At 35.0% G+C, this 23,168-nt stretch overlaps 1 protein-coding gene across 1 annotated transcript in view; it reads left to right on the forward strand.

Moving 5' to 3' along the window:
* Positions 1-23,168, forward strand: part of ZFR (zinc finger RNA binding protein) — a 69,109-nt gene that overhangs the window by 19,845 nt on the left and 26,096 nt on the right. The window contains exons 9-17 of the mRNA XM_074329220.1: positions 1,760-1,978; positions 9,017-9,264; positions 12,237-12,428; positions 12,948-13,239; positions 14,966-15,159; positions 16,629-16,748; positions 17,593-17,735; positions 21,443-21,605; positions 22,499-22,704. Coding sequence (XP_074185321.1) covers positions 1,760-1,978; positions 9,017-9,264; positions 12,237-12,428; positions 12,948-13,239; positions 14,966-15,159; positions 16,629-16,748; positions 17,593-17,735; positions 21,443-21,605; positions 22,499-22,704 — 1,777 coding nt within the window. The remainder of the gene's footprint in view (positions 1-1,759; positions 1,979-9,016; positions 9,265-12,236; positions 12,429-12,947; positions 13,240-14,965; positions 15,160-16,628; positions 16,749-17,592; positions 17,736-21,442; positions 21,606-22,498; positions 22,705-23,168) is intronic.

Raw genomic sequence — 23,168 nt, forward strand, 5'->3', positions numbered from 1 at the left:
AAGGCCATGGAAGCAATTCGTAATCATACCTTGCTCTTGTAGAAATGTATTTCATTTCTGGTCTTTAGCTTACAGTTCTCTTCCTGCTGAAATAAGTCGTACAAAAGAAGTTGTGATAGCTTCAGGCCACCGTAGTATCTTTTCCAGAAATGCCCAGAACATAGGGCTGCCTTTATGGCCAATGGAGACCTTTTGTGGGCCCGTATTTTTAAATCATCTTCCTCTGATTTGTAATGACAATTGGTTCTGCAACCAGTCACCAATATTATAGTTGGTTCAAAGGTAGGAAGTGTTTTGTTTGCAAACAGTTGTACATATTTGTAATCTTTAAAAGATGGATTTTTTCATAAAGATTTAGTTGAGGACTTTTAAAACAAAGCTCTCTGGGTTTTGAAAAGTAGGCAACTCCTTTATTTTAATTATTTTTGAAGGACCATTGGGAGAGTGAGTAGAACCGTAAGGTAGGAAAGAATAGGATTGACTTCTAGTACTGACTTTACCACTAATATGGGCAAGTGATTTTTACCTCTTTTTATCTCTGTTCTCTTATTTGTAAATGAGACAGTTGACGCAGATCACACTAGGGTACTTCTAGTTCTAAGATTTTATGTGTTCTTTAAAAGAGGTTTAAAAGTATTTTGAATTATAATGACTCTGACTTTTCCTTTAGTCTCATCTCTAATGATTTTTGAGTACAGCAATCTATAGTGAACTTCCTAGTTAATTATCAAGGGTAGATTGTGCTTAGATTGAATTATGTAAGAGTCAGCTTGATTTAGTCTGAGTTCTGACATTGCCTATGTAACTTTGTAAGTCACTTAGGTCTTGGACATTATTTCCTCTTTTAAAATTTTGTCCTCATCTGTGTATTGTGTGGGTAAAATTTCATAAAGTTTTATAAACTCTTAAGTGCAATTCTTTAAGCTACCTTTACTTAATTGAGCATAAGATGAGTTCGGCTCCCTGATATTTGGGGCTTTCTCAGGAATTACATTTATATGCTCTAATGTTCATTAATAAGTGATTATTAATTCAATGATTAATAAAAAGGCTCATAAGATTCTTAAAGTATACATTCGTTTTGAATATGGTCAAAGGCAACAGAAAGACATTAGCGGTAGCCATTTAAGAACAACTCTACTCAGCCTATTGATATTTGAAGAATTAAGTCAGTAGTACCTTGTGAGTTGGAATTATATTGAAGTTCACTGTGGATAAATCCATAAAATGTGATGACTAATATGTGAATAAGTCCCATATAATGAAACATTGAAATTTTTATGGTGAATTGGAATATATACTTTGAGTTTCTGTCTACTGTTCCCAATATGAAGCCTAACTCTCAAGTAGACTGACTAGCCTAAATACACACAGACACACACACACATTTTCTGAAAATTTCCTTTATTAATACCTCTTTTAAGTAGTACCGGTATTTCAGTTAGATGTAAGTTTTACAAAGTACCATTTAGGAAATAAGTGGAAAGCATCTGGGATAGGATAATAAATTAATTTATGTAAATGTTATATTTTGCTCAGTTCGTAATAAGAATTTTACCCCTTTTGCCAAGAAGAAATTGCTGGCATCAGATTTATAGTTAATGTTTATACCTATTTTTGTAATTTTCCAGGATGTTGGGTGCAATAGCTATAGACATGCCTTGGAGATATTGCGAGTTTGGGTCCAGACCACCACAATAACGTGAGTGCTATAAATGGTTCACCCTTCTAATTTTCTGATGTCTCTTTCCCCATTTAGCTCCCAAGGCAGGTTATAGCCAAGGTGCAACTCAGTATACACAAGCCCAGCAAACTCGACAAGTGACAGCCATAAAACCAGCCACACCAAGTCCAGCTACTACTACTTTCTCCATTTATCCTGTATCTTCCACCGTACAGCCAGTAGCAGCTGCAGCTACTGTGGTGCCATCCTATACCCAGAGTGCTACTTACAGTACCACGGCAGTTACTTATTCTGGTAAGACTGATAAACAGTGTTTAAATGAATAAAGAAATTAGAGACTTGCTAGAAACTACCTTGATTTTCCTCCCAGTAGAAAGAATTGAATTAATTGATAGGCCTTAATACATGTGCATCATGTGACAAATGGATCATAAGTTGCATGGGGTTTTTTGTTTTCTCTTTAAGCCAGAAAATTTTAGTAGAACGTGAAATGCTCTATTGGACATTTGAAAGCTAGTCATCAGTCTTAGGCCTAGCATTGCAATAAGATAAAACGACAGTATTCTACTAGTATTCTATTCTATTTTATTTCTGACTTTTCCAAGTGAATTTGAAAACTCAAGGTTAACAAGGGAATACCACTGACAAATTATATTGTTTTATTTCAGCCCTTGAAGGGCTGTTTCTTCATATTTATTATCAGGAATAAGTAATCTGGAAAATATTGAGTAGCATATTTGTAAACATCCATAAGATGATGGTTATATAACACATCTCGGAAATACAGAGTAGTTTTATTTTCCTTAAATAATCGTACATTTTTCCTGGACAAGTATAATCACTAAAACATTCTTACTGTGTCCAGTGCTTTTGCTAATTTCCAGCTGAGGTACCTCCAGTATTCCAGTGATTGAAATCACACTTTACTTTTTTGTAGACACTGGTCTTATACTACTATGTGGTTTTGCATTTTATTTATTCCTTAATACCTTATCTTGTTCCATGGAGGATTTAAGGTGACATGAGCAATTCCAATTCTTACCTGTAGCTTGAGTGTTAGAAGCCTAGCTACTGAATTAAAAAAATATTTTTTAATTTCTTGAGATTTTTTTGTCTCTTGCCCTATGCGAATGTTGTGCTGGGTGCTAGGGATACAATGGTGAATTAGACAGGCACGGAGTATTTGGGAACAAGAGTTCATTGTGGCTGGAATACAGGACAGAGGGGATAAATATCAGGAGATGAGGATGGAAATGTCAGTGTGAAAAAAGCCTTGCTGTCTGCTGTGTATGTCTTTATCTTGTGGGCAGAAAGAATGCCAAGAGATCTTATGAAAAAGGGAAAAATGAGAGCAGATTTGTAAGTTAACTGACAACCACGTGGAAATGAATTGGAGGTGTTGTTATTCCTAGATCTGTTGTTCAGCATTGCCCGGATATAACTTTTCTGCTTCTGTTGATCTGATTAACCAATTAATAACTGTAATGGAGTTATTTCAATGAAATCTGAGGACACATTTTTTTAGTGTCCACATTAGCTTCAAAATAATGAGTACAATAGTATCCTTTCTTTATATACTGCTTTATTACATGAATAATATGTCGTTATTTTAAAACTAGAAACTGGAGAAAAAAAAATCACTGGACATCTACCCCTAGACACTAACTGCCATTAACATTTTAGTGCATGTCTTTGTATACTTTTCTTCCATGGGGATAGCATGGTTTCTTTATAAAAATGAATTTGTCTTATGCATACTACAATGTGTGACCAAAAATAAGTGAATGTTTAAATTAAAAAATTTATTACAGTAAAAGACACATTGCTATTAATCCCTCTGAAAATACTCTCCCTCGCTTCTAGCACACTTAATCCCATCGATCTTGCCACTTTCTGAAGCAGTTCTCGAAGTCCTCTTTCATAAACGTCTTTAGTTGTGCTGTCGTGGCTGCCTCGATGTCCTGAATCGATTCAAAATGTTTACCTTTCATGGTCATTTTGACTTTGGGGAAAAGCCAGAAGTTGCACGGTGCCAGATCCGGTGAATAAGATGGATGAGGACACACTGTAGTGTTTTTATTTGACAGAAGTTGCCATACCAGAAGCCATGTGTGACACAGAGCCTTTCTGTTGTGATCACAAAATACAGTGACTGCTACTGCCAAGTGCCATCCAGTGGAAAGTCAAGGATCTTCAATACGGGAAGCAGTGAGCCGAACCTTAGTAATAGTGTGTGACAAGTTTCAACTTGTTAAGTGCAGTCAGTTGGGTGTGAGCTACGGTTGAGAGGTGTTTTTTAAAGTGTGCCGTAAATCATCCTCCATCATGACAACACTCCGTGGCACATACCGCTTCTGGTATGGCAATTACTGTCAAGTAAAAACATTACGGTGTGTCCTCATCCACCTTATTCACATGATCTGGCACCGTGCAACTTCGGGCTTCTCCCCAAAGTCAAAATGGTTCAGGACATCGAGGCAGCCACAACAGCGCAACTAAAGACACTCACGGAAGAGGACTTCCAGAACTGCTTCAGAAAGTGGTAAGAACATTAGAATAAATGTGTTTGAAGCAAGGGGGAGTATTTTGAGGGGGGATTAATGGCAATGTGTCTTTTACTGTAATAAGTTTTTAAAAAATTTAAACATTCACCATATTGTTTGATCACACCTTGTATAAACTACTTATTGTGAATGTCCTTTCGTGTCACTAAATATAAAGATATATCATTCCTTTGATTAATAGTTTTCTCCAACTTTTTAGTTTAGAAAATTTTAATTCTGCAGAAAAGTTGAAAAAATAGTACAAATGCCCATATACCATTACCTACATTCACAAGTTATTAATATTTTGTCACATTTACTTTATATCTCCTCTTAAAACGTATTTTCTAATGGGTCAGTTATATATAAAAGTTGCAGATGACATGCTTTTTGCCCAGAATTTTTCAGCATGTATTTCTAAGAATAAGGGCATTCTTTTACATAGCCACAATGCAGATATCTTAAAAAGGAATTGAAGATGGATATTATCTAATAAATTTCTTCAGTTTTCCACAGATGTCTTTTATGGCTAGGCTTTCTGTGTGTTTGTACTTTGTTTTATATTCAAGATCCAGTCAAGGATCATGGATTGTGTTTGGTTGTATTATGTCAGTTTCTTTTAATGTATGATAATCCCCTATTTTTGTCTTCTGTTTTGTGACCTTGACTTTTTTTAAGAGTTCAAGCCAGTTGTAGAATGTCCCACAATCTGGATTTACCTGATTTCATTATGCTTAGATTCTGGCAGCTTATTAGTTAAATTGTCTAAGAAAACTTTTCCATTTTACCATACCAGGAGCACATAATAAATGTCAGTTTATTTGTTATTGATGATATCAAGTATAATCACTGTTAAAGTGGTAACTACCAGATCTCTCCCTTGTAAAGATACCTTTTTCTTTTTGTAACTAACCAAGAAATTTGTGGGCCTGTGCCCAGCTACCTTTCACTTTATGGTGTTAGATCCTTTGAAAATCACTTAACTGAATCAAGTATTTACAGTGGTGGTTGTAGAATCCTTTATGTTGATTCTTAGGCATTCTTCTCTAAAATGTGTCCCCACCCTCCTCTCTTTTAGTGTTACTATGGGCTCATTCTTTTTTATTCAACACAGTATAATCCATTACTCCCTTTTTGTCTTTTTGAGGCACACATTATCCCAAATTTGACCAAAGGGATTCTTTTCAAACCAGCTCCTGAGTCTTTTCGTCTTGGCATCATTAGTCTTTGAGTGTTTCTCTCCTTTCTGGCACAGTAAGCTATTACAGATACACTTGGAGATTTTCCTGCCCTCGACTAACAATTAGTCATTTTACAAAGGAGCCATGGTTTCTTAAATGGCAGTGGTATTTAGAAACCTAGATCTATGCTTAGAAATACATGGTTTTTAATGGCTACATAATATATTGTTGTATGGAGGTAATATATTTTAAAGTTCCTATTTTGAAACATTTAGTTTCATACTAGGGAAAAACTAGAAAGAATACTGGGTAAAATAATTCTTGTATGTAAAGATTTGTGTGTTTGCCAATTGTTTTCCTAGGACAAATTCCTATTTTTGGAATTGTTACATTAAAGGGTATGTATTAGTTAAAGAATACGTGATACACAGTGTGAAATTGCCATCCAGAGAGATCATTTTTAGGGTGTCTATGTTCTATATCTGCAATTTTATATCAACTACAACTTAGGTTAGCTATTCTTTTTATCTCATTAAAATGAGTTCTAGAATATTGGTACATACTAAATGGTAACTTGTAGCATGATGGATTTACTGGTGAAATGGTATGTTTTTGTTGCTGATAATGTAAATTTAAAAATTATATTTTGACTATTTTAATTATGTGCCTTACTAATAATTGACAAACATTTTTAATAAAAGTACTTTTGAAGTGAAATTATTTTAGCGTTCAAAAATTGGGCTTTTACTTAGAGACACAGCCTTGTATTTGTTTTGCCACAGTGCTTTTACAAGAAATGTACATTTTGTTACTAGTCGACAGGAGATTTAAAGATGTTCTTTAACAGAGTTCCAGAATTGTTAGCCCACCTTTCAGTGCATGCTTAGACATTTTAAAAACTATAATAAGTAGTAAGCTATAGTTAAGCTTGCTAGTTTTATTAGACTACATGTGTGCAAATGGAGGAGATTATTTATAAAAATTAAGCTTAACCTGGTGATTTGCACTTTAAATAACTCAGTGTTTAAGGGACCTCACAATCTCTTAGCCTCAGTTTTCTCATCTGCAAAGTAGTAATACCTGCCTTAAAGATATGTTCTGAGTCTTCCTGTGTCTGTATTGTGGATTCTCAAAAAAGAAAAAAAAAAACAACTAAAATTCCTGGTCATCCATTATAGGATGCTGTTGATCTTATTTTACTTTGTTTTCTTGATATATAACTCATGAATGTATTTTTTTTTTTTTCATGAATGTATATTTAAGTGGCATTTTTACAGATTCTATATGGAACAACTAGTCATTTGGGAAATGTCTATATTTTAAAGATTTCATATAAAACTCGTGGTCCTAACTGGTAATGATGTAAAAGTAGCTTTATTTTTTATTTATTTTTTAAAAGGTTTTATTGGGGAAGGGGAACAGGACTTTATTGGGGAACAGTGTGTACTTCCAGGTCTTTTTTCCAAGTCAAGTTGTTGTCCTTTCAATCTTAGTTGTGGAGGGCGCAGCTCAGCTCCAGGTCCAGTTGCCGTTTTCTAGTTGCAGGGGGCGCAGCCCACCATCCCTTGCGGGAGTTGAACCGGCAACCTTGTGGTTGAGAGGACGCACTCCAACCAACTGAGCCATCTGGGAGCTCAGCAGCAGCTCAGCTCAAGGTGCCATGTTCAATCATAGTTGCAGGGGGCGCTGCCCACCATCCCTTGCGGGAGTTGAGGAATCGAACTGGCAACCTTGTGGTTGAGAGCCCGCGCTCCAACCAACTGAGCCATTCGGGAGGCAACCCAGCTCAAGGTGTCGTGCTCAATCCCAGTTGCAGGGGGCAGAGCCCACCATCCCTTGCGGGACTCGAGCAGCCAAACCGGCAACCTTGTGGTTGAGAGCCCACTGTCCCATGTGGGAATCGAACCGGCAGCCTTCGGAGTTAGGAGCATGGAACTCTAACCACCTGAGCCACCGGGCCGGCCCAGCTTTATTACTTTTAATTGGACAATTTTATGGTATTTTAAAGAGCGAAATTTAAAATGGACATGTTTCTGCCTATAAATCTGAAAGCATTTGGCTGTGAGCTTAATTAGGCTCTTTTATCACATTCATTAGTAATAGGGGACTTTGGTAGAATCAACACATTAAACAGTTTAATAATCTATAGAATTTTTCTTTTGATCAATTATATCAATTGTTTTCTGATGGTCTTTTATCTGTTTATTATTGGTATGTTTACCTACTTCCTACTTTGATTTTTAGATTTTTTTTTATCACACCTTCTGTTTTCGTATCTATAAGAATTTACAAAATTTAATAACCTGCCAAAGAAGTATAGGAATGCTTTTCTTGGAAGTTGCCCAACTACTCTCTCTTCTGAAAATGTCCAGTTTCAGATTCATGTGATTATGATTTCCCATGCATTTTAACTCTCACCTTTCCAATTCCGTTTTCTTCTCTCTGTGCAGGTATATTGGAGTTGGTGGGTCATTAGTGTTTACTTTTCAGCATAGCAGTCTGCGTTTGTGAGATGAAAAAGTTCAGTTTTCCTTAAGTAGTTCTGTGCTATCCTGGCAATTAGGAATCTGTTTTGGACCTTACATGACTCTTTGCCCACTCATTTCCACTTGAGGGAAAAATAGACATCTTATTGGAATATGATAAATAGAGAGTCCGTGAAATTTCCAGAGATCTTAGTTTAGAATGGGTACGTTTCCCAGTTTTTAGGTAGATTTAGAAATAAAATCAGCAATTTTGTCAAATTTAAAACTACAGATCTCTAAATCTATAAATCACTGAACATAAAAAAAATACAAATTATGTCAGCAACTACTAGCTTAATGTGCTTGTTCATTAGAGACTATAAACAATAGAAATGGATGGAATCCATACATGTAACCAGAAAATACAGTGCTTTTTCATCTTTTGGAAGATGAAACCCAATGTATTTGATTCTTAATTCCAAAATCTTTTATCTGTTGTCCTATAAATTCATCTGAACCTCAATTCCGTATCACAGACTTCTACTGAGCTTTATTCACCTGGCCACTCTAAACCAGCTTCTATCAGCGCCTTACTTTTTTCAGATGCACAACCCATCAGTCAGTCACTGGAATTCAAAATTTTGGTGTCATCTTTGTGTGTTTTCCTCTTCTTTTATATCTTTTATCTTCCTGGCCACCAAGCATGTGAAATCTTAACTTTCATGAGTTTATTTTTTTTCCCATCTAGTATCCTAGTTCAGACCCTTCTTCAAATCCAACACCTCCCAAATTATATTCAGAGGAATTCTGTTTGGGGAAATATTAACAGTTTCTGTAGCCACATAAGTTTACCAAATACTCTGTCACATCCTTCCAACTGAGCTATAAGCTTCTTGAAGACAAGGATCAAATCTTATACTTTCTTTATACCTGCATAACACTTGGCATGTGTTGAGTAAATACTTGTTGGTTGACTTATATAAAAGGAAGATGTTTTCTAGGTTTTCTGAGATATACATTGTTTGTAAAGATGCACATGTAAACCTACTTTTATGAGTAGAATTTATTGAATTTAAATTCTTAACATTTAACCTGGCCTTTTATAGTTATATAACATAATCTTTATTTGATTTTCTTTGTAAGGTACGTCTTATTCAGGTTATGAAGCAGCAGTGTATTCAGCTGCATCCTCCTATTACCAACAGCAGCAGCAGCAACAGAAGCAGGCGGCGGCGGCAGCTGCTGCTGCTGCTGCAACAGCTGCCTGGACAGGGACCACCTTCACTAAAAAAGCACCATTCCAAAATAAACAACTGAAACCAAAACAGCCTCCCAAACCACCCCAGATTCACTATTGTGATGTTTGTAAGATCAGCTGTGCTGGACCACAGGTAACTTATGTTGTATGTTTTACCATGAGTTTTCAATGGTTATTTTTGGTAGTTAAATATGGCTGGTGTATTCTCTTGTGCCTACAAAGAAGGTTAACATTTTCCTTTCTGTTAGCTTTTAGCTGACGCATATGTATTTTGCTAAATGGCTAGTTTTAAAAGTATTTGTATTGAAACATAAGAACTGTATTACAAAACTGTAAAAATGATTGAATATAAATGAAAAATGAATAAATTGAGCCTTTTTCAGGAAGGATACTTTGCTTTTTATTAATACTTTAATTTAGCTTAAACGTTTTATATTTACATTATTTGGGATTTGGGGTAAGGATTGAATCTTTATGTATTTTTTAATACCTTCAACTTGCTTTGTAAAGCCTTTACACAAAATTCTTCAACTTAAGACAGTTCGTTAATTATTTCTTTAGCTCTTATTCAAGGTCCATTTTGAGTATGTGAATAGAATTTTACAGCCAAAAAAGGATGACCATAGAGGTAATTCAGTTTACATATTTGCGTTAAAGATGGGATGATTTTGTCAAATGTATTATTTTTTGGAGCATATAAGTAGTTGAAGAAAATTGTTTTTGTGGAGTTTTAAAAATCCTTAAAATAAGGCCTTTTAATCTACAATTTTCAGGATAACATTTCTAATGAGACTGACTTTTGTATTAATACGTGCTTTATAGAATATTACTTATTTCTATATAATCTCCATGAGGGACTAGGAATATGGGGAACAAGAAAGGTGTAGAAAAGAGTCTCTTAAAAAATATCAACTAATGAAGCATGTAGAACCTTTATTCTTTTTTGTTTTTTTGCTTTTTTCCTGGTTGCCGCACCTTAAAATATGTGATTGTGGCATGAATCTGTTTATAAAATCTGATGAGTTCACTCCCATCCCAACTTTGTTTGTTAATAGTTTTCTTTAAGATTATATAGTTTTTACATAAAAAATTGATAAAGCAGTCTGGCAGATAAAGGGCATATTATTTGAAAAGACCAGATTTTGATTCTCTAGTAGTTTCTTCCAGTTACATCTGTCTCCTACCCCTGCCCCATCTGTGTATGTTCTTTTTCATTTACTAGATAAGTTCTGTCTACTTTCTAATACTGAATTTTAGGGGTGTTTTCAGTTATCAGCATTACCTGAATTATATCAATTTAGGGAATATTTTAATATACGTGGCTAGTTATATAAAACCTTTTTTCTCCATAATTTGGATAAGAAATGGTTTTGTTGTGATTACATGGTTGGAGGAGAGGGGGCATCCTCCAACCATAATATTTATAATGATGGGATTAAACATGAAAGGGAAAAAAGATGTTGGTCTTAGTATTTGAGGAGTGTATCCTACTACTCTATTATAGCTGTTTGGGGGGATGAGGCTGAGTGACAAATGTAAGCGTAAGAGATGTATTAACCATGTCGTACCTATATCGAAGGATAGAACATTGGTCTCGGGAGATAGGTTGACAATAGCATTTAGAATGAGTGTTTGTACGGCTTACCAGTGATTTGAGGGTGTCTAGATGGCTACACAAGAACAGGCCAAGGTACTTCTGCAAGTCAGAGGCAGTGCTTTAAGGGGTTAATGAGCCTTAGAGAAACATAGTGAGATTGTGTGATAGAGTGTAGGTGTGGCCATAGGCGGCAGAGTACTTTGGTTCAGATTTAAGGGGCTGGGGCCATGGTTCCAATCTTGGCTCTGCCACCAACTGTGTCCTTGGATAAGTCAGAGACCTTAACTTCTTTGGCTTTTGTTTCCTTACTTCTATAATAGGGACTTGTCCTAAATAATTGAGACTTAAACTGCTTCATGGAGCCTCTTCAGGCTGCCACAGGTAATGAGAGAAAAATAAAAAGGCTGGATCTTAGGTGTCCCTTTTTTGTTTCAAAAACAGAACAATTTTCTTTATTTGTGCATAATATTTATAGAAAGCATTCTCTTGTTTAAAAATTAGAAAATCACTATTTTGGGTAATCTCTAAAGTTCCACCTAGCTCTGAAATGCTATGATGAATATACGATTTTAGCCTAGTCCTATGTCTGTCTTAAAAACAATTTGAAAAATAAAACATGAATGAGACTATTTGGCCCCACTCAAGAAGAAACAAACTATCCAACAGTCCATATTAACTTCTCATTTTAATAAATCTTCCTTCTTCAATTTTCTGCATTCAAAACAATTTTTAATATATTATCGCACTATTTTGTTGGCTAGTATTAAAATAATAAGAATTTTCCATGAAGTTATATACAATTTTGGCTGTGGTATTTTAAATAGGCATTTGTTAGGGTGGCAAGAATTCTATGTGAATGTGCATTCTGAGTCAGAAAAGTCAGTTTTGCGGTGGCCCATTAGTTCAGTTGGTTAGGGCATGGTGCTAATAACACCAAAGTTTGCATGTTTGATCCCCGCATGGGCCACTGTGAGCTGTGCTCTCCTTAAAAAAAAGAAAGGAAGGAAAGGAAGGAAAGGAAGGAAGGAAAGAAAGAAAGAAAAGTCAGTTTTCTAAATAAACACCTGTTTGTGAAGAGTCTTGTTACCATAGAGTAACTTTATTCCTTCTCATGATGTAGATATATTTTCCCTCCTCATCTTGTTCGTATAGTTAAGTAATTTCTTCACGGAGTGAGATTGCTGTCTGTTCTGTATCCAACATTATACATAAGCAGTAAAGGCAAATTCTTGAAATTGAAAGAGGTTACCTTATGTTGATATTATGGCTATGTATGAAAGTCCTTTGTAAATTAAAGTGTTAGACAAATGTATTCTTGGTAAACAAGGTATAAAGAACCACACATATATCACGTATGTAGGGAATCCACGTGCTTTTTTGTTCAGCTGCTTATAAAATTGTTTAGTGCTCATTTTTAAATGAGTATTAGATTTGAGACTTTGAATACTTTTCAAATGATATAGATAGAAAACTAGTAAAACAACATTTATATTTTTTGTTTGAAACAGACTTACAAAGAACATTTAGAAGGACAGAAACATAAAAAAAAAGAAGCTGCACTGAAAGCCTCACAAAATACCAGCAGCAGCAACAACTCTACCCGTGGGACTCAAAATCAGCTACGTTGTGAGCTCTGCGATGTGTCTTGTACAGGAGCAGATGCATATGCTGCCCACATTCGTGGTGCTAAGCATCAGAAAGTAGGTGTTTTTTCCCACGCACCCTTATGTCTTACTCTGTTTTCTTTTACTTTTTCAATTGGGGTGGGGGGTGTTGAGTAAAACTGACTCCAAAACTTAAAACTTTGAGTGCATTTTAAGCCTTGTTTATACATAAAGGTGACTTCAAATAGTCATTGCTTAAAGAGGGAACGACTGATGCCCTTTCTTTGAATTGAACTAGATCATTTATTCTACCAATTGGAAATTTGTTGTATGATTATTTTCTTCTTTTTGTCATGCTTAAGTCTAGGCTGCTATGCATGTGGCCAAGTCATTTCGTGTTTCTGCCTTAATTTCCTCACCCAGTAGTGGATGCAATATATATCCATATCTGCTTCACAGAAATTATTTTGAAAGTAGTGAGTTTTGTGTATGAAGTATATATAACAAAAAATACAACAAAGGAAAATATAGTTCAGATTTTTGTTTTATAATGTCTCTTAGAATTAAAAATCTACACTGAATTTCCTGACAAATAAATCTGCTTTTATTTTGTAGGTGGTTAAATTACATACAAAACTTGGTAAACCCATTCCTTCAACGGAACCAAACGTTGTTAGCCAAGCTACTTCTTCAACAGCTGTGTCTGCTTCAAAACCAACTGCCTCTCCTTCAAGCATTGCAGCAAGCAATTGTACTGTGAATACTTCATCAATTGCAACTTCTTCAGTGAAAGGTCTTACAACTACAGGAAACTCGTCTCTTAATAGTACATCCAACACTAAAGTATCAGCAGTGCCTACAAATATGGCTGCCAAGAAGACATCTACACCCAAAATAAACTTTGTTGGCAAGTACTGAAGCTTCTCTGTATTCCTCCTAACTTCATCAAAGTGATATTTCTCTTCTAGTCCAGGACTAACTCTTCAGCTTATGCTCTTGTACCCATCTTTTCCCTTCTTCTCTGGGACCTCATTGAATCACATTTGTATTTTTTCCTTGAATTTTTAGTCCTCTAATGGTTTCTTTCTCTTCCCTTCAGCCATGCAGGTATACCTTTTTTCTTTTGTAGTCTTAAATTTAAAAAAGACATTTCCCCATTGTGATTATCCTCTCAAGCTGCTAACCTAATTCTTATTTTCTCTACTTCTATATTTCCTATCCAGTCTGTTACAGTATTTCTACTATACCCTTTTCTGAAACTGCTTTCAGGAGTCATCAGACACCTAATTGCCAAATCCAGTGGCCAGTTTTCAGTTTCATTCTGTTGACAGCTCTAACATTTGACTCAATTGACTTTTATACCTTAAAGCTTACGATACATCTCTATCTCTCTATTATCTGTCCACCCACCCCTTTCTCAGGTATCTCTATTGGTTCTCCTGCCTTCATGTTCATAAAATGGTAGTGTTCCTAAGGTTTTTATTCTGTTCTCGTCTTTGTTCAGCCTGTATTCATGAGTGGTCTCTTCCATTCAAATGTGTGCAGTGACTTTAAAATCTTATGGGCAAACTCAAAATCCCCATCTGAGTTCTAGAGACATAGTTTGGTATTCTCTGGTACACTTGTGTACCTAGTCATTTCTGTCACAATATTTCTACACCCCCTCCCCCAAAAAAATTTTTTTCATAGCCACTGCCTTGTTTTTAGGCCTTCAAAGTCTCTTCTTCAGAGTTTTCTCTTGTTGCATCCAGTCTTCCCAACAGTTATCAAAGTCATTTTTGTAAAAATACGTATCAAGTTGTCTTAGTCTTATTAAAAATTTTTCAGTGACCTTCCCCTTGCATATAGGAAAAAACTCTTTATGTTCCTTAATTATGTCATGCAAGGCCTTTGGCGGTCTGACCGTTGCTTCATGTCTTCGCTTACCTAAGTAGGAATTCATTCTGAATTACTGAATCTTCCTGGAATTTTACTGTACTCTTAACTCCCATGTTGTTGTGCTGTTTTGTACTTGCCATTCTTTCTGTCTAGACATCATTCTCTTCTTTCTGCCTGGCCAGTTCATAGTTGTTGCTCTTCTTTCAAAGCTCAGCTCAAGTATCACACCCTTGGTAGAGCCTTTCCTTATTGGATCAGGTTAAATGGTAGTGGCTCCTTTGCTTTACATTCCCACAATACTCTACTCATACTTATTACGGCACTTACCACATTGTATTATAATTGCTTGTGTTTCTCCTTAATTGTTGGTGCCTCTCAATCAGCTACACTCAGAATGCAGTAACATTGCCCAGTTCCTTGGCAAAGAACTAGGAGTACGAGCATGATTTAGACTTAGACCCGATCTTTTCAGGTACTTGCTGTTCACTTTTCGGTACTTGATCTTATGACAACCATGTGGAGACAGGGAGGATTGTTGGGTGGTAGAGAGGGAAAAATTCAGACACGACATTAATAGGCTAAAATAGCCAAGTGCTCTATGTGGTTCTTCACATTTCTGATCTATTGTATGTGAAGCAGGAGTTTGACTGTTGGTAGAAAACATAAGAACTTTATCTGCAGTTTTTGTTGCATTAGGTTATATATTTATACAAAAAGAAAGTTAAAATTACTGTTATTCTTTTATGCTTTTCTAGGTGGTAATAAACTTCAATCAACAGGAAATAAAACAGAAGACTTAAAAGGAACCGAATGTGTTAAAAGCACTCCTGTCACTTCTGTGCAGATTCCAGAAGTAAAGCCAGACACAGTGTCAGAACCGGTTACACCTGCATCTCTTGCTGCTTTGCAGAGTGACGTGCAGCCAGTGGGCCACGATTATGTGGAAGAGGTATTGATTTAATAATACCTTCGCTTTAAAGTTAGATAGAGGGAAGAAATGTGTCAGTTTGCTGTAAGCATGCTTTACATGTAAAATGAAATTGTGTTCAGTTATATTTTAGATTTAGTTTACTTATGAAGGAATATCTAAGAGATCGTTTTAAGGGTTTTTTAAAAGCTGCCCTTTAAGCTTGCCTAAGTGACTGCACAGTTTTTTTTGTTAATTTACCTCTTTCCCTGCTAACACCATCACTGTGGTGTACAGTAACTTTCCATTTATATAATAGGCATTCTTGTAATATATCTTTCAACTATCCTGAACATGAAATGTAAAAAAATTGTGAGCAGCAAAAATTTTGACAAAGAGAGCCAATATTTCTCTTTCTGAACAATCAGTTTCATGTGTAAAATGAAGGTTGCTCATTTAAAAGATCCTGTTTATGTTTCCCAAGCTGCTTAGGTAACGTAAACTCAGTAAATGGAGGAGTGGGGGAGCACCAAAGAGTCTTGATATAAATATTTGCTGTTAGAAAGACTAACAGTGATATAGCACTACTTTTTACCCTTATTGTAGAACATACAAGTTCTCTGAACTTCAGTGTCCACATCTGTAAAATTTGGATGTTCCCTAACGAAGTTGTGAAGAGTAGATGAAATAAAGTACCTAGCACAGTACCTAGCATGTAGTGGATATTTGGTAAATATGTGTCCTTCATCCTTTTCTGCATCAGGTTATATTGAGTTCTTTGTTTATGAAATGGAAAGTTGGGTTATGTAGTTTGTAAGTGTTCACATACAATTTTAATTTAAAACTGTAGTTCTTAAAAGAGTAAGATTTGGTTATCTAAAAAAAAATGTATTCAGCCAGAACACCTTAATCTCCAAGGACATTGGTTAATTAAGTAATCATAAATTTCAGATAACTGTGTTTAGAACCAGTCTTTAAAGCTTGCACAGACAATTTGAACTTGGTGTCCATCATAGACTTCTTAATAACATTCTAGTCTACTTGTCTTCCTGACATTGTACAGTCAGAAAAAATTGACATTGGTTTTCCATAAAGTTACATGTATAAAATTTTGAACTTTGTAGAAATTTGTATACCAAAATAATGCCTTTAGTTTTCTTTATCTCCAGCAACACTACCTGGTATTCTGTAACTGTCTATTAGACAATTTAAGGTATCCAATTGCATTTAAATGTTTACATATAGATAAAAATATTAAAATTAAAGTTAATTGCAAAAGCAAATACACGGTTATACACCTTGCATGCAAGAGTTAAAACTTCTAACATTTAGTTTGTTTCTATAGATTAGCCTTTTAAAAAAGTGTATACTTTGCCTCTTTTTCTCACTTCAAATTGTAACTTTTCAGAACATTTCTTTATCAGAGAATCTGGGAGGGTATAGGAATGAAATCTTCAACTGGAATATTCCTATTATGATTCTTTGATTCTTCTCCCCCCCTCCCCACCAAGGTACGAAATGATGAAGGAAAAGTAATTCGATTCCATTGTAAATTATGTGAGTGCAGCTTTAATGATCCCAATGCTAAGGAGATGCACTTAAAAGGACGAAGACACAGACTTCAATATAAAGTGAGTTAAAAACTTCAACTGTCTTTTTTCCTTCTTTTTAAAACAGTTTGGAACATTCTAGATGCAAAACAAAACATCTAAACATAACTCACCCAGTCCATGAACTCCCACTCTAAAATTAGCAAGTCCTGCCTCATTTAGATTCAGATATTTGGTTTCTACTGATTAGTTTGTTATACTGAGATAAGAATATAACCATATTCCATCATTTTCAGTGCTGTAACAATGCTTGGATCAAGTATAATCATGTAAAGAAACGTCAGGTCCCCATTCACCCTACTTTATCTTGGTAGATTCCCACAAAAATGAATTTTGAGATGAGGAATTCTTCATTGAAAACACTTCAAGTGTTACATTGTGTGTAAAGTTTTTAATTAGGCTTGATTAATGTACCAGATTCATGTTTTCTCTTGTAAACACAGGTCATAAAAATTAAAATAGTCTGTTAAAGGGCAATACATTTCTATGGAAAGAAACTTTTAACCCCCACACTCAGACATTTTGAATCATCTATTTACCAAAAAATGAAGGAAAATTAACTATCCATTGGTCCCCTAAGGATCTTTTCTGTTGTCCAGCCTTAATATGTACTTTTTACGCACTAAGTATGCAGTTTGAAATTTGGACAATTAAGAATTTTTGAGGTGAGAGGAAAAAAAGAATATTTATTAGTGTATTCTGAATCTTTCCTCTGGTTCAACTTATATACTGACTGCACTCTTACATAATAGGAAATTTGCAACTAAAAGCCTATGATAAAAGAAAATTTGGGATTTTATGATTTTAAAAATGTAGATTGTTGGTAGGGATACTAGTTTTTTAAATATGTTGTCTATGTAAACAGAAAAAAGTCAATCCAGATTTGCAAGTGGAAGTAAAGCCCAGTATTCGGAAGAAAAATTCAAGAAGAGAAATGAGGAAACAAATGCAGAAAGAGGAGTATTGGCGAAGACGAGAAGAAGAAGAACGCTGGAGAATGGAAATGAGGTAATATCTTTAACTTTTAGTAGCATGGTAATAAATAAAAAACTTAGCTATTCTGAGAATGTGACTCCCATTCAAAGCAATCCAGATTTATTTAATGTACTTTTAATTTTCACTTTTCAGGAATTTTCTAGGTCTAGAAAAGAAATTCATTAAATTAAGTTCTTAGCTATTCCAGTATTTGACCATGACCTTGGTATTAGGAATTATGTGGCTAAACGGTATATATGTTAAATATATGAAGAAGTAGTTTAATATTATAAATAAATGCCTCAGTTTAAAACATGTAAAGTAGAACATTTGGTTACATGATAAAAATACACTGAGTATAAGATTTGGTAGATTATAGACATTTTAGTGTTTTTTTTAAAAAGAAACTTAATTACGTAGGCTACAGGGAAGGAAAAATGAGAAAACGTCTTCCAGAGGTATGTTCAGTGTTATTGATGTAACTGACATATCTTCAAGTGGTACAGTTCACATACATTCAGAGTTGTGGAACCATCACCACAATTTTAGAACATTTTCATTACCCCTAAAAGAAACCACGAACCCATTAACAGTCACTGCCTCTTTTCCCCCTAACCTCTTCCTCTACCCCAGGCAACCACTAATATACTTTCTGTCTCTGTAGATTTACCTATTCTGGAGATTTCATTTAAATGGAATCATACAATATGTGGAATCAGACAATTTGTGTCTGGCTACTTTCACTTAGCATTATGTTTTCAAGGTTCATGCATGTTATTGTATTTATCAGTATTTCATTCCTTTTTATGGCTGAACAGTATTCTATTATATGGATGTACCACATTTTGTTCATTCATTAATTAATGGACATTTGTTGTTTTCACTTGGGGGATATTGTGAATACTGCTGCTGTATTTATGTACCAGTTTTAAAATATAATTTCAAAACTATGAACAGAAGCACAATGTACACGTTTTACAATCCACTTTTTTCATTTGCATACCAACTTTTTAAAAAATTAAGCCAATAAATTTTTTTTTCATGGCAGCAGAGTATTCTCTTGTGCCAAGGTAAGATATTCTTTATAATCAGCTCCATATTGTTTGGTATTTAGGTTGTTTCCAGTATTTTCCTACTATAATTACATTGACCATTCTTGAGTCTATATTACTGCGTAAATCATGACTAGTTGCTAATAGTAAAATCAAGGAATGGAAATGTTTGATGCAAAAATACCCATACGTCAGCCTACTGAATACTATAACTCAGTGGTTCTTAAAACTTTTTGGTGTCGGGGGCAGCCAGATGGCGCAGTTGGTTAGAGCGCGAGCTCTCAACAAACTTGCCGGTTCGGTTCCCAATGGGATGCTGGGCTGCGCCCCCTGCAATGAAAGATAGAAAATGGCGACTGGACTTGGAGCTGAGCTGCACCCTCCACAACTAGATTGAGGGACAACGACTTGGAGCTGATGGGCCCTGGAGAAACACACTGTTCCCCAATATTCCCCAATAAAATAAAATTTAAAAATTTATATTTTAAAAAAAAATTATTTTTGTGGTGTTAAGACCCTTCATACTCAATAATTGGAAGACTTCAAAGAGCTTTTGCTTATGTGGGTTATAGCTGTCAAGATTTACTGTATTAGAAATTAAAACTGAGAAGTTTAAGTATTTATGAATTCATTTTAAAATGACATTTTAGCTTTGTTTTAAAATATAGTTAAATATTTAACAATTAGAATATTGAAGTGTTACATATATTTAATAAATATGTGAAAATTAACTATAAAATAACTGGTGAGAATGACGTTTCGTATTTTTGCAAATCTCTTTATCTGGCTTAAGAGAAGGCAGCATAATTCTCATGTCTGCTTCTGTGTTCAATATGTTATACCACATTTGCCTCTGGATAACTCCATTTTACACTCATAAAAGAATGAGAGTGGAAAAGGCAAATAATGTATTAATATTATGAAAGTAATTTTGATGTTATGGACCTCCTGAAGGGGTTTTGGGAAACACCTGAGGTTCCTGGACCATACTTTGAGAACCACTGCTATAACTTATTAATATCCCTGCCAATGAGAGAGTGAAATGTGGAAGCCGTTTTTGTTTCAATTTGAATTGTTTTATGACTGGCAAATTGAATTTTTGTTTCATGTTTGACCGCTTACATTTCTTCTGTGGTAAATTGCCTATTCATTTTCTTACTTACCTATCGTTGATTCATACAGATACTTCTTATATGTTGTAGTTAATAAGCCATTATTGACGTGTTACTTTTAAATAGTTGTTGCTGTTATTTATGTGTCAATTTTAAAAAATGTATTTAAACCTATTAGTCACGTTCTTTGTGAAGTTTCTGCCTTTGTAATTAATGCATTGGAAATTCTTCTCTATACCTAAACTAAGCAGTTATTTTCTCGTTCACTGATATATCAAATACTTATTAAGTACCTACCATGTGTCAGGAAGTATTAGGCAATGAGTGTGAATTGGTAAACAGTGGATAAAGGTCCCTGCCCTTAATTTAACTTAAACACATTTAATAATAACAGTAAACTATTGGAAACTAGAATGAAGATGGTTTTCAAGAGTCTTCAAGTTGTTTTTGTTCGTTTTCTCTCAAGGCCTAAACAACATAGAAGAGTGGTTCTGTACATCTCTAGAGTTGGATGACCTAAAAGGCACTGCTTATTCCCAACCTGACAAAATTGGTAGTTTCCACAGTGCTACTTCTTATGTTTTGTATTAAATAGATTTGTTTAGAAAAACCTTATTGCTACAGAAATTTGCTTTAGAGATATGATTTCCCTTGAGAGTTACTGGTGTCCTACTTTGAAGCTGAAAGAGTAGAACGTAGAGAATATGAGATGGTGAAAAGAAGTTAGAGTGTGAACATGTTGACTGGTAAAGCAGAGTCCGCACTAGCTGCCCACAGTCCAAGTTCATCCCATGGGTGTTTTATTTGGTATACGTAGTATTTTTCAATCTGATCCAACATTTAAAGGCCAACATTAAAGAGATATAAATTAAAATCCTGAGGATCTTGGAATTACAACCTGTATTTTAATGGCAATGATTAATAGAAGCTGAGGTGCAACTGTTGTCTCTAGCCAGAACTTGTACTTTCTACTTGACCATAGTCTCCATCACCCTTAGTATAGTTTTCCAAGAATGAGACAAAATGTGAGTTGCCATTTATCACTGTCTTGCATTGTTGTTGCTCATACTGGAGAAAAGTCTTTGTGTCTGCCTGTGTCATAAATGGGGAAATTAACGGTAGTCCTAAAAGGTTCTCACTAAGGAAAAAATAGGAGAGAGCACATTTTTTTGGAGACACGAAGAAATTCCTTAATGTGTACTTCGGGTCATAGTCGTACACCAACATACATTATGTGTCTGGCCACTTTAGGTAGTAGGTGTTTAAGTTAATCTCTTCCTTAAAAGAGAGGTTGGAAGGAACTCTCAGATTCCAGATGCTTATTCTTTCAACTGAACTCAGACTATGAAATTTTGTTTTGCTTTCCTCTTTGTAGTCACACCTTCTCTTTCCACTTGCATTCACTTGCATTTACTTCTAGATGAAAGCAAATAAGGGAAACCAGGTACAGTAGGGAAAAAAGCAACATGTCAGGCTGATTTGGGGCCTTTTTTTGAAAAATCTTTATGTCATTATTGAAGTAAGTTCTTGGGTTGTATTTTTCTTATAGGCTTCTAATGTCATTGTGTGTTTTCAGACGTTACGAAGAGGACATGTACTGGAGAAGAATGGAGGAAGAACAGCATCACTGGGATGATCGTCGCCGAATGCCTGATGGTGGTTATCCTCATGGTCCCCCGGGTCCATTGGGCCTTCTGGGAGTCCGACCAGGCATGCCTCCTCAGCCACAGGGGCCTGCAGTGAGTGTCCAGTTTGTTTATGTGGGGGCAAAACTGGAAGACTGGCTCAATATTAGAAGATAACAGTTTGAGGGACTAATCCTTAGACTTTTGTAATCTCAATATAACTTTTTCATCTGATTTTGAATTTTTCCTCTTTTTAATATAGGTTCTTAGCTCCTGTCTTCGTGTGTACCATGTTTCTCCGAAAATAAGACCTAGCCCATAGTTATTTTTTCCATTATTAGTGGTTTAGAATCTTTTTTCCTTCTTCAAATTGTGGCCATCTAAAACCTACTACTACTGAGTTGAGTAGAGGACGGGTAGTAGCACCACAGCTGGTGAATTAGGAAAACTGTAGGAAAGATCTGCATCTTAAAGTTTGTGTTCTGTAGAAGCTGGGTAAAAGAAGAGACACCTGGGGTGTGAGGAACATTTTATAGAAGTTCAGACTATGGAAAACAAGAGAATTTGGTTGGTTGGTTGGTTGGTTTTCTAGAGAGCACTTAGAAAATAGCATTCCTCATTTCTCATTTGTCTTAACACAGAACAATCATCTTCAAAACATTTTATTAAAAAGCAAAAAAAGTTTCAGAATTACTGGTTTTTATAGTTGACTAAAAAATACTTCCGTAACTTTTAATGGTGTGTATTACAATTGTACATGTTTTGAGACAATGTATATATACACGTATATACATATATACATACGCACTTGGTGGTCTAAGTTTCCAGTTTGCATTTTTGTTTGTACTGAAATGGAATAAAGGAGAAGATAGTTTTAAAGGGACATTTTCCATAATTGACTTTGTTATTGAAAAGATACAACAAAAATATGTATAGTTAAAAAATAATAGTTTATTTTTGCTCAGGAAACTTTTTTTTTTTAATGAAGTACTTTTTTTTTTCTCTAGCCCTTACGTCGTCCTGACTCATCTGATGACCGTTATGTAATGACAAAACATGCAACTATTTATCCAACTGAAGAGGAATTACAGGCAGTTCAGAAGATTGTTTCTATTACTGAACGTGCTTTAAAACTTGTTTCAGACAGTTTGTCTGAACATGAGAAGAGTAAGAGCAAAGAGGGAGATGATAAGAAAGAGGGAGGTAAAGACAGGTGTGTTTTCAGGGTTATCTACTTTGTATGTTTTTGCTTTGCCTTACATGGACTTCCTACACTTCAAGTAAAAGTTACAAAGTGAAGCCTCTCTAGTGTTAGTCTACATGTCTTATGCTTGTGCTAGGTATTTAATGTATTCAACTGCATTATTTAAATTTATATAAAACTATTTTGAGCCTGTTTTCAAAGCTGCTTTTGTAGTCTTCTAATTGCTTTCAGCTGATACTCAGTTTTTATTTATTTGTTAAATCTGTTCGACATTCAGTCTTTGTTGTAACAATTTTTTTCTCTTAATGTATTGACCATAAAAGATAAAGTCCAAGTGTCAGTAGCATCTTTCAGTAGCATCTTTCATATCAAGTTTTACATTATGATCTATAACATTTCGTGCTCCCCTTATTTGGAAACATTTTTGTATTATATTAGAAGTGAGTCATTTTAATTTGTAAAGTGTGACACAT

The sequence above is a fragment of the Rhinolophus sinicus genome, linkage group LG03 (genome assembly GCF_036562045.2).
Source record: "Rhinolophus sinicus isolate RSC01 linkage group LG03, ASM3656204v1, whole genome shotgun sequence".
Taxonomy (NCBI): domain Eukaryota; kingdom Metazoa; phylum Chordata; class Mammalia; order Chiroptera; family Rhinolophidae; genus Rhinolophus; species Rhinolophus sinicus.